Raw genomic sequence first — 11680 nt, 5'->3', positions numbered from 1 at the left:
TATTACATAGGTCAACCAAAGGTCAACCAGTCTCCCAACATGCTTGGAATGAAACCAAAGTAGTCTCATTTTGTGCTAGGTTAGTGCTGTTTTGTGCACTTAAAATGAACGTTTGCGCTGTGATAAATACTGTATAACAGATAATGAAGGGACATTTTACATCCCTGTCCACTAGGTGGGGTCACTGCCTCGCGTGGTACAGCTGCAGATGGAAGGTTACCAGGTCAATGACTTAATAATGGCAACCACAGGAATACACCAATTTGTATGTTCACACATGTGGTGTGATGAAATGATTACATGTCTTTATACCTGTGTTGCTGTGTTTGACGTCAGTGTTTCTGCGAGGTAAAAAAAAAGTGATGCCAGCATCCGCACGGAGGAGAGAGAGAAAGAGGAAGAGAGAGAGAGAGAGAGAGCGCGCGCGCGAGCTGGAAGGGGGTGGGGTGGGGGGCATCCGTGTTTTCAAATTGGAATATGAGCTGGAGTGACTCAACAATGTGCTGACCCGTCTCCTCTCTCCTCTTGCCTTGTTATTAAAAAGTAAGGGATTTAAACTGAGGAGGCCACGGACGCTCCTGCTATCGTCCCATGACCTTCCAGAGTCCAGGATGAACGCGGCAGAGCAGACGGTAACGTGGCTCATCACGCTCGGGGTCCTGGAGTCTCCCAAGAAAAGCATCTCTGATCCGGAGGCTTTTCTCCGGACGTCTCTGCAGGACGGGGTCGTGCTGTGCAGGCTACTGGAGCGACTGAGACCAGGGACGACGGACAAAGTACGTGCTGGGAAAGACTATGGGGAAAATGTATGATTATGATGTACGATTTAAAACGTAGCACAAACAACGAGGGTGAACATTTACATTGGGATACACTAAAACAGGCTGTTTATTAAACTGTAAATCACAGACCTCGTCGTTTCTGCAAGGTCGCGCATGCACGCATGGAGAAAGGAAACGTTTCTTTCGAAATAAATGTAATTGTATCCGCTTGTGTGGGTTTTATTCTTCAATGGAACTAGCACATACCTCGATAATCAAATTACAGTAATCAGTAACAATGTCTTTATAAAATCAGCAACTTACAACCACAAGTGTGTGAAGCGCCTCCAAAGAAATGTTTAATTTGAAAGACGTACCGGAAGTACAGCTGGTCACAGACGCTAGCCAAACACTGCTAAACGTCAAGTGACAAGTGTAGCAAACCAGTGCTTGGAATAAAGACCATTTCCGAGTCGATTTATCTTCAACACTCCCGAGACTAGTTATCAAATTAGTTGGTGGATATTCTTCGCTAACTGAGCGACTTTTTTGTGCGTAGTTTTTCCAGGAACCGAGGACCGATGGTGAACGTCAGCGGAACATTAGCGAGTTCATCAAAGGTTGCGGGGCTTTCGGCGTGGAGGTGAGTCACGTCGTCATCATGGATTCATTAAAGTCCCCAAGAACTGAAAAGACACTCACTAAAAAACAACAACACATGAATCGTTCGTACCAATGATAAAAACAAATCTTTTAACAATACATACAGGTGTGCAAAGTTACAGGTGCGCACTATTTGGCAGGAAAACGTAACTTTAAATCGGAAATAGGCATTCGTTTACACGCATGCAATAGAAATGTGTTGAATTACAACAAATACTGTATGCCATTTAACATGATAAACAATACCATTTGTGTTGATTGAATTAATCGAACAGTTAATATATACAACTACAGCATAGAAAACAAGACTGACACTTGTCACCATGGGAACAGGCTGCAAAAATAGTTCTATTTGACCCTCTGCCTTTGCAGTAGGTGTGAGAGTTTAGAATATTTACAAGGTTGTTTTTTTGTGTGATTCACATTGTGATGCACGTGGGAGTTCTAAAATGTTTCTATTGGAATTGAAAATAATAACACATTTGTTATTAGACTTTAATAACACACACACACTGGCAAACAACAGTATTTACTTTAGTTCTTGACTTCATTGTGAAGAGCAAAAGACAAATGAAAGGAGAGTGGGAGGTTGGTGTACCGCAACATGGCATGCATTGCATTGGATTTTCCAATCAGGTTGATTAGATGTCAACCATGGAGCTGGACGCCAAGGCCTCCATTAGCGGCAGCCTGGCTGACATCAGCGTAGTAATTCAGACGAGACGGGCTGTCTGTCCAATAAGGAAGATTACATAGTGGATTGTAGAGGACTTCCGAATCTGCTAGAGCTGTGTGATTAATTAAATATGGCTATCATATTTTTTGGCACTGGAAAACGTCTCTGGCCAATCTTTCATACAGCTTTTAATAAATAAAATGCCTTTAATGCACATAAGAAAACTATATTGAGTCTACATTAGGTTTGAGTGGCTTACTGCATAGAATGTAATTAACCTTTTATTTTGTAGTCACTCATTTCTTACTAGTCATCTGCTGTTTAGAATGCATCGACATTTCTCCATCCACATCTTCAGAATGTGTGTGTTGTATACACAAGAGCAGTAGAGCCTCAGAAGTATTTTGATTATGGCTATACACAAGTGTGTGCGATGGGGAGATTAACAAGGGGGAGCTCAGACTTGGAGTAATCCTGCTTCAGACTGTAGCCGGAACGGTGTCCCAACTGCCCCCCGCAACTAAAGGCATTGTTTTAGGCAGACGTGCTGTGGTGTCATGTCGTGATATTTTCATAAGCAGAGGATGGATTAGACCAGGGGTGTCCGAAATGCACCCCCCGGGGGCCCATTTGCGGTCTGCAGCAGTTTTGAAAATTAATTACAACAACAACATCAACAAAAATGGAACAATTAGCAGCAATTTTACAATAGTGAAATCAAAATTTTAAGAGAAAAAAGTTGTAATCTAACAATAAAAAACTTTAATTTGGCGGGTTTAATACAAAATACAAAAATAAATATTACAAAGATTATTTCAGAACAAAGTTGAAATATTTGTAACATTCAAAATGCAACACATGCATTTCTTTTGTAATGTAGCGAGCAACACCGTCTGTGAGCGCGCACCATTTAGCACTGTGAGTATTGACTGTTGGGATAAAGGCTCTACTGCACCTCTAGCAGTATCTTTTTCCCAGTGGGCAAAACTGAAAAGGATGATAAGGACTACTTTCAAACTTGCCGCGAGCACTCTGCATCCACTCACTGGTATCCCCACCTCCACAAAGAGACTGAATGAGTGGAGGGCTCACTCTCTCCAGTCTTTTAGTGTAGAACCAATGCAGAGTGAACCCTCTTGTCATCCAGCCTGTGTTTGTCCAAAGAATCTTTTTCACAAAGCTGAGATGCGGTTTTGTAATATCGACATGCATCAAAGTGTCCCTTGCATCCTTTCATTTTTGGACAAGTTTGGACACCCCGTGCAGCTGTTGAATATATAATTCATCTTCTCAACCCTGCAGCCTTTTGAGGTCAATGACCTCTTTCAGGGACTCAACTTCCCCAAGGTCCTGAACTCCCTGGTTGCGCTAAGCAAGGCCACCGAAGGTAATGAATGCCACATGCAGAAAAGTTCTTCATTTTATCTTAAAGATGATTGACAGTTGTCATTTTACTCTGCTTGTGTTCAGAATCAGGTTCCGATTCATGTGTGCCACATTCCGCCACGCTGAGGATTAAATCTTTCGATTCGCTGAACAGTCAAAGTCGCTCCTCCAAATTGCCACCAGCTCAGTACCGCAGCCTTGTAAGACACCGTCTCACATGCTGAAAGTCAGCACACATTCCCATCTCTGTGTACTTCTTTTGCTGCAGGACATGTCGGAGGGAAGTGGGTGTGGCCATTTTCTGGTCAAGGCACGCTTCCCCTTCCAGCAGACAAATGAGGACGAACTGTCTTTCTCCAAGGGCGACATCATTAGTGTGAGCAGGCAGGAGGAGGGGGGCTGGTGGGAAGGTTCGCTTAATGGCAAGAGTGGCTGGTTCCCCAGTAACTATGTGCGGGAGCTGAAAGGACACGGTAGGTGCAGCTCGGTACAATGAGGAACTGCTGTTAGGAACTGCTGAAACATACAAGATTACACCAAAGAGGAACAATTCACAAACACGCATACAACCGATATCATGTGTGTTGTTTTGGGGTAGAAAGGAAGGAAGGAAGGAAACTTGCCTGGCAGACAAAGCCAGGAAGTTCCACAGATGCTGGATGGAGAGGAACATGGGAACATCGCAGGATGTTCCCAGTGAGCACATTCACATTGCTCACTGATGACTGGAAGTGGATTGATCTGGTTAATGTGAGCTGTTTGCTGTGAGACTATAAACCCATGCCTCCCATTTAATTACTACGATCAATTATTTTTTAGACAGGGGTGTTCAAAGTGCGGCTCCTGGCTGGTTTTTATTGGCTCACAGCACATTGTAAAAATATATCATTTAACAAGAAAATTTGAAAGAAAAAAAACCCATAAAGTCAAAATATTAAGAGAAAAAGAGGTTGAGAAAAAGTTGGAATATTATGAGGGAAAAAAACGCACCTGGGGTGACTCTGGGGGGGATGGTGTGTGAGACAAGTCAGTACCCCCTCTCCACGTCAACAGAATGATCCACTGCAAAGGCAGAAGCCAGCACCCATGGTTCAGGAATTGAAAGCATCTAGTTCAATACCTGCATTGTGCGGTACAGTTTGTGTGCTCGTGTTGGTGTGATGTGTGTCTAAGGGTGTAAATACTGTATCAAGCTACGTATAAATTATTACATAGTATAAAGAACACCACCTCAAGCCAGTTGAAGTCTGTCCTCCACTATTTTGTGTGCAACTCAAGCTTCACCAATGTAGGGTGAATTAGATTTCATTGGTTTGCCAGCGACGGCAGTCGAGTGGTTAGCGCATAGCTAGGAGACCAGGGTTCAATTCCACCCTTGGCCATCTCTGTGTGGAGTTTGCATGTTCTCCCCGTGGGTTTTCTCCGGGTATTCCGGTTTCCTCCCCCATTCCAAAAACATGCTAGGTTAATTGGCGACTCCAAATTGGCCATAGGTATGAATGTGAGTGTGAATGGTTGTTTGTCTATATGTGCCCTGTGATTGGCTGGCGACCAGTCCAGGGTGTACCCCGTCTCTCGCCTGAAGACAGCTGGGATAGACTCCAGCACCCCCGCAACCCTGGTGAGGAAAAGCGGTAGAAAATGAATGAATGAATGGTTTGCCAGCCTCATTATGGAGATTATAAGAACAAACTTTCCCTCCCAAACAAAAACAATATCCTCACCACAAATCTGCAAATTTGCAGGGTAGTGGATGTGCATGGAGGCGCTGCATGTACTGTATTTATACTCTCTTTGCCTGTTTCAGCTCTTTGAATGTTTGTCGCCGTACAGACAAAGCAGCTGACAAACCAAAGTCCGGGACGCTGAAAAGTCCTCCCAAAGGTTTTGACACATCTATCATCAGTAAAACCTACTACAATGTAGTGAGTATCATTTTATCTCAAAGCAAAAACAAATAGCTTTTCCTGTTGTGTGTCTGCATTTCTGCTTTTGTAATCTGTTGCAATTGATCCTTTTGTGAGCTGATCACCCAATGAATGACCATGCAGCTGGATTGGTGTGCGTGTGTCAAGCAGAGAATGTGGGTTATTGCTTCCACTCCATTGCTTTCCGCCACAGCCTTGCCTCGGGGATGGTACTGCATGAGTGTGTGTTTTAATAATGCAAGCTGCCATGGTCACCCATCTTCAGTTAGCATACCTGAATCTCCCTTCCAAACAGACTCACTGATCCTGTCCCTTACAGAAACAGTCCTGCCCGTGTGACATCACTCCACATTGTGTGTGTTCAGGTCTTACAGAACATCCTGGAGGCAGAGAGCGAATATTCAAGGGAGCTACAAAGTCTTCTGGTGTCGTACCTGCGCTCCCTCCAGCCCACTGACAGGTTGAGTCATTTTTCATGCGATTTATCGTGATTCAAGTACATGGGCGTCATGAATATGTAAAAATGACCCAAAATAGAACCAAACTGAACCGCTGAATTATAAATGACTCCTTCATGATTCGTTGCAGGCTGAGCAGTGTCGACATCAGCCACATTCAGGGAAACCTAGAGGAGATCTCAACCTTCCAGCAGATGTTGGTTCAGTCCTTGGAGGAGCAAACAAAGTCAGTACTAGTTACAATATGTCTGCTAAGAAATACACAAGTGTTGCCCTTTGGTCATAGAAGTGTGAAGACATTAAAGCATGACAGATGGTAGTGGTTAAAATCACACTGTAAAGCTGTTCTCAGATGATCTTATTGCAGTGCGATCGGGCAGCGTATGCAATGAAACATCTAGCACATGAAGTCCCTCAGACTGTTTGAGCTTGTCTGCATAGCCATCTGGTGTTAGACCGAAGTAATGCAGTCGCTTCCTCTGACCCTACATTGTATCCGTGCCGGTTGCTAGCCCTATCAAGTGATCTTACAAGCTTTAAGTTGCTGCTGGGCTCTGCTTTGCAGGCCCATAATAAAGACAACTAGCAGGTTTTTTTTCCCTTAAAGGCTTCCAGAATGCCAGCAAAGGATAGGAGGCTTCTTCCAGAGTCTAATGCCCCAGATGAGGACCCTTTATGTGGCCTACTGTGCAAACCATCCATCTGCTGTCAATGTGCTGACTCAGCAAAGGTAAAGTCACAGAAAAACCGAGTGCGTCCTTTGAGCAGTAGAAAGGTGTCTACATTGCCTGTTTTGTAGCGAGGAGTTGGGGGAATATATGGAGTCCAAGGGGGCATCCAGTCCGGGGATTCTGACTCTGACCACCAGTTTGAGTAAACCCTTCACTCGGATGGAGAAATACCCCACCCTTCTGAAGGAATTGGACAGACATATGGAGGTACTTCTGTCCTAAAAGTGGCATCTGTTGAATGATCTGGTCCCCAGGCAACAGTTTTAGATGATGTCTTTATCTTAGGACCAGCACCCGGACAGAGGAGACCTCCAAGCTTCTATGACGTCATTTCAAAGCCTTGCAGTGAGCTAGAAATACGTCAGGTATTATTAACCTGGGAGATGCTTCATGGACGGCCTCTTTGTCCAGGCTCTGTGCCAAGAAACGAGGAAGAAGAAGGATCTGGAGTTACAGATTCTAACTGAGCCAATCAGGAACTGGGAAGGCGATGACATCAAGACTCTTGGCCCTGTTCTTCACATGTCCCAGGCTGCTGTCTGCTCTCAGAACTGTCAGGTAGGAACCTCTGGAGCGCTTGGACTACACACAGACACCAGAAGTTGGAAAATGTTTGTAAGAGTCACCGTTTATATCTTGTAGGAGTCAAGCGAGCGTTACCTTGTGCTCTTCCCTCACACTCTGCTCTTCCTTTCTGCAAGTCTGAGGATGAGCGGTTTCATCTACCAGGTTTGCTTATTTTATTTTGTTGCCTCCCACATTCCAAAACATGAATGTTAGGTTCATTGGCGACTCTAAATTGTCAATAGGTGTGAGTGTGAATGTTTGTTCATCTATATGTGCACTGTGATTGGCTGGCAACCACGCCTCTTGCCCAAAGACACCTGGGATAGGCTCCAGCATTCCCCCGCCAAGATTGATGGATGCTTCATTTATTTCTTCTTTCTTCCTCTTCTTCTTCTTAATTTATTTCAGACATGAATACTATGTTACATTATTCTTTCTCACATATGCACTTACAATATCTATTTATATATATATATATATACATATATATACATATACATACACAAATATATACATACATATACATACACAAATATATACATACATATACATACACAAATATCTACATACATACATATATACATATATACACATACACATACATGCATACACACAACACCTCATTACTACACATGTCTGAAAAGGAGCAGGAAGAAGCAAAGCTTATTAAATCCTACCCCTTCTCCACGCCATAGCAGTTACCAATTCAATAAGTTTTTGTTTTTTTTTGGGTTTTTTTTTTCACACTTATAATCACAGAATCTTACATAAGACAAAACAACAAAAGAAGAGTGGGAACATCGGACACCCCAGCAAAACCCCAGAACATTGCTGAAGCACACCACCAACCCCGCCAGTCAACCCACCTGGCCCCGACGCCCCTACCCCCTGAGTGCACCCACCGAGTGCCCAGCACCCCAGCAGTCCCCGCACACCCCGCTGCCCTCCAATAAGACGCCATTTCCTTATCTTTGTTATGTGTACAATGTGAGTTATGGAGAAATGAATTGAGCTATAATTATGGGCCTGCAAGGAAAGTTCATCTCGATTAGGAACCCCACTTCCCAAACAAAATATTTGTATTTTTTTTCCATTAAGGGGAAGATGCCACTGTCGGGCATGTTGATTTCCAGGATAGAAGATGGAGACAACCTGAAGAATGCTTTTGAAATTTCTGGTCAGACCCTTCATTGATCTGGTTTCTTATCTTCTATCGTCGTTTCCATGCATGCCCCATGATAAGTCATTCACTGGTTGTGTGTGCGTTGTGCAGGTTCCCAGTGTGAGCGGATGCAGGTGGCGTGCAACAATCAGCAGGATCTACTGGACTGGCTGGACCTTCTCACCAAACACACACACACTCCTGCTGCACACGCACACAGGACTCAGTCCGTGTGTCACACAGTCAGTCTGGCTTTTTACCTTCACCCAAAATCCACGGATTCACTGCTTCATCACTGACCAACCCCCTCTGTCTTCTTAATAGTTGCCCTCCGTGCCAGCCACCCCTTCCAGACACTCAGAGTCTCGTGGCGGCAGCGGCGGACACGCCTATCACACCCTCCCCCATCCTTCCTCATACGGCGGCAGCCCCATGTGTGGGCCGCTGGAACCACCGACTACCCCAAAACCCTGGAGCATGAGTTGCCTTCGGCCGGCACCTCCTCTCCGGCCATCTGCTGCTCTTTCCAACAAGGAGGTGCTGACAGACCGAAATAAGTTATTTTACACTTTACAGGATGTGGAGCTCTTGAAAGTAAAATAAAAAATGACACCCCCACTATGCCCAGGATATGAGCAAGAGTCCCAAAAATATGAAGAAGCTGCTCCCCAAGAGGAAGCCTGAAAGGAAACCCTCTGAAGAGGACTTCACTGTCCGAAAGAGTAAGGGGGAAGCTCTACAAGTGTTGAATCTCCATGCCCCCCCACCGCCTCCCTTCTTCAATATGATCTCTCTCAGGCACAGCAGCTCTGGAGGAGGATGCCCAGATTCTAAAAGTGATTGAGGCGTACTGTACCAGCGCCAAGACGAGACAGACTCTCAACTCCAGTGAGTACACACGCACATTCAAACATTTTATACATGGACATGAACGTGCATGCTTGCCTCTGAAAAACATTGTTCTCAGCTTTCAGCTCTAACAAGGCTTTTCTCTCTTCTCCCTTTTTTCCACCTCCACCATTTCTGTGCATTATTATATATTGCTTTCTGCCCATTATGATTATTATACTTTCTCCCTGAATATCTTTTCAAATATTTTTCAACCCAAACTTCGACTAAATGTTGTTCTGCATCCAACACCTGCGGTTCGTCTTCCTGCTATCGCCGCACCCGCAACATTTTCTCACCGCTGCTTGCTGTATGGGGCAGCCTGGCAAGGGACTGATCTCATGCACAACCATGTGCTCGCTGACTCCAGCCTCCTGGTGACTGTCACCCCGGGCAACCCGCCGTGCTCCGACCAGTCAGAGGACTCGGATTATGACAGTATCTGGACCGCCACTAGTTACAGGACTGCTTCGTTTTCTCGTAAGATAGCAAGTCAGAAATAACACTGGCAAGTCGGGTAGTTTGCAAGTAGAGTTAGAACTTTAGTGTCCGTTTTTTTGTTTTGTATGCATGTTGTCATGTGGTGTTTGAAGGAAAAAAACTGTAGCTTTTCCCCACTTTTGATGTTTTGAACAGGCTCCAGCAGGAGGGATGTTCACATGTTGTTCCCAGAGGAGGAGAAGATCATAGTGGAGGAAACTAGGAGTAACGGGCAAACTGTAATGGAAGAGAGGTACTGTATAGTCCATGTGTGATTGGCCAATGTAATTGCTTGGTTATGAGAATAACGTCTTGCTGCTGCAGGAGCCTGGTGGACACTGTGTACAGTTTGAGAGACGAGGTCCAAGAACTCAAACAGGTGAGTGTCGTCTTTGCAAAGGACCATCAGCAGGAGGAGGTCAGTCACATTACTCTCATCTTGCAGGACAACAAGAGGATGAAAAGGACATTAGAGGAGGAGCAGCGAGCCAGGAAAGAGCTGGAGAGGATCATCAGGAGAGTTTTGAAGAACATGAATGACCCGACCTGGGATGAGACTAACCTCTGACATGCAAAGACTATTTGACCTTCCAGTGGGACTCGTCCCAAATGACCATAAAAGCCAGTGAGCTTGTAGGCAAGATGACATCAAATGCTGTTGGCTGAAGATCCTCTTGTTAATTATGGTTTATTTGTGTTCTCAAACCAAAGCAATACAATGGTGTACATGATTTTTATGATGCCATTTATGCAATTTTTATTATTGCGTTGTTGTTTTTTTACTCTGTATGTTTTTGTAATACGTACTTTCTTTCCCTGCTGGATCACACTTAAGATTATTTGGCAATATTAGCCTTAAATGAAACACTTGTAACATTCAAAACCTCTATTAAATAAGCTATTTGCAATACGTATATAACTTTCACTTATGTATTTCACAGCATCCCTATTATTGTGTGTTCAATGGTGATGATTCCGCAATCTCATGTCCTTATTTATTTCACCAGCGTGTCAGTATGTGAAATAAAATGATGACTCTCCACTGTGGTTTTGCAGTTGTCATTTAACAAACAAAATTCGTCAGTACAGCTGTCCTCTTTTCTGATATTGTAACTGATATATTCTGTACTTTTATTTCTACCACTAGGTGTCACCATCTAGTTCCTATTCATTTTTCCTCAAGATCAGTAATTATTTTTGCTTTAGTACTAAACTGTTTTGTTTTTTGGGGGGTCATTTTGTTATCAATTCGAAACCAAGTAAATACTAAGCCAATTATACCCAAATCGATACTCATAATTGGATTTTTTACTCGTTGAATGACTGTCCTGCTGTTGTATAGACGATGTTGCCCGACTGTTGCCGAGCGGACCGGAAGTTATTCCGCACCGGCTGTATCGGAGATGATTATTTCCACCCCAAGATTACTCTGGAAAAACTTTTAAAAAGGAAGGGTGAAGTAAGGGCAAAATTCGGGATTTTCCCAATGAAAACGGGAGGGTTGACACGTATGTACTGATCCACCTTTTTGTGTACGTACTTAATTCTACCACTAGATGTCCCTACGTCTTTTGTATTTTGTATTCATTCTCCTGAAGGGGGGTTTCTTTAGTACCAAACAAGAGTGTTTGTAGTCAAGTATGTGTAATGTTCCAGTTCGCCTATTAATACAACATCTATAAATACAACAGGGATTCTGGATTTAGCCATCTCTCAAAAACACACTTTGTCTTCTTCATCTGTGCTTGTCTTCAGAGTCCAAGTGATACTTGTGTTATATTGCCATCTACTGGTAGCTAGTTGCTAGCACACTTATGGCAGTGTATGAATGAACGTATTCAACAACTTTGTTTTCTGTCCTGATGAAAGCAGAACAAAAAGTTACTTCAAAAACAAAGTGAATTGTTTGATCTTCAAAGTAACGTTTGTGACGAACACTTGTTACGTTATGACACTACTTCTTCTGGAGGACCTTGAACT

General features: G+C 43.7%; 1 protein-coding gene across 2 annotated transcripts; it reads left to right on the top strand.

Moving 5' to 3' along the window:
* The first annotated feature begins 457 nt into the window (after positions 1 to 457).
* Positions 458 to 10736, top strand: arhgef7b (Rho guanine nucleotide exchange factor (GEF) 7b). Of its 2 annotated transcripts, XM_058051035.2 has the most exons (22): positions 458 to 776; positions 1321 to 1404; positions 3403 to 3487; positions 3571 to 3686; positions 3755 to 3959; positions 5320 to 5411; positions 5780 to 5874; positions 6003 to 6098; positions 6480 to 6602; positions 6672 to 6810; positions 6889 to 6948; positions 7015 to 7161; positions 7246 to 7332; positions 8269 to 8347; positions 8444 to 8574; positions 8657 to 8869; positions 8961 to 9054; positions 9131 to 9220; positions 9542 to 9700; positions 9857 to 9953; positions 10025 to 10079; positions 10146 to 10736. In XM_058051035.2, exons 1-22 carry the CDS (start codon positions 612 to 614, stop codon positions 10266 to 10268), a joined length of 2535 nt encoding a protein of 844 aa, XP_057907018.2. In that variant the 5' UTR covers positions 458 to 611; the 3' UTR covers positions 10269 to 10736. The 2 variants fall into 2 exon arrangements, with proteins under 2 accessions (XP_057907018.2, XP_057907020.2); XM_058051037.2 differs by lacking the exon at positions 9542 to 9700 and having other exon boundaries at positions 459 to 776.
* The last annotated feature ends 944 nt before the right edge of the window (positions 10737 to 11680 follow it).

The sequence above is a fragment of the Doryrhamphus excisus genome, linkage group LG15, assembly GCF_037039965.1.
Source record: "Doryrhamphus excisus strain RoL-2023G ecotype Guam linkage group LG15, RoL_Dexc_Guam_v1.1, whole genome shotgun sequence".
Taxonomy (NCBI): domain Eukaryota; kingdom Metazoa; phylum Chordata; class Actinopteri; order Syngnathiformes; family Syngnathidae; genus Doryrhamphus; species Doryrhamphus excisus.
This window is presented reverse-complemented; position numbering and strand designations above follow the sequence as displayed.

Bases quoted from the DNA above. Each gene is read 5' to 3' on its own strand.
- arhgef7b (XM_058051035.2), top strand. From the start codon at position 612: ATGAACGCGGCAGAGCAGACGGTAACGTGGCTCATCACGCTCGGGGTC. The intron at 3,488-3,570 runs GTAATGAATGCC...GCTTGTGTTCAG, and splicing joins GCTAAGCAAGGCCACCGAAG to AATCAGGTTCCGATTCATGT. The intron at 8,575-8,656 runs GTCAGTCTGGCT...TCTTCTTAATAG, and splicing joins CTCAGTCCGTGTGTCACACA to TTGCCCTCCGTGCCAGCCAC.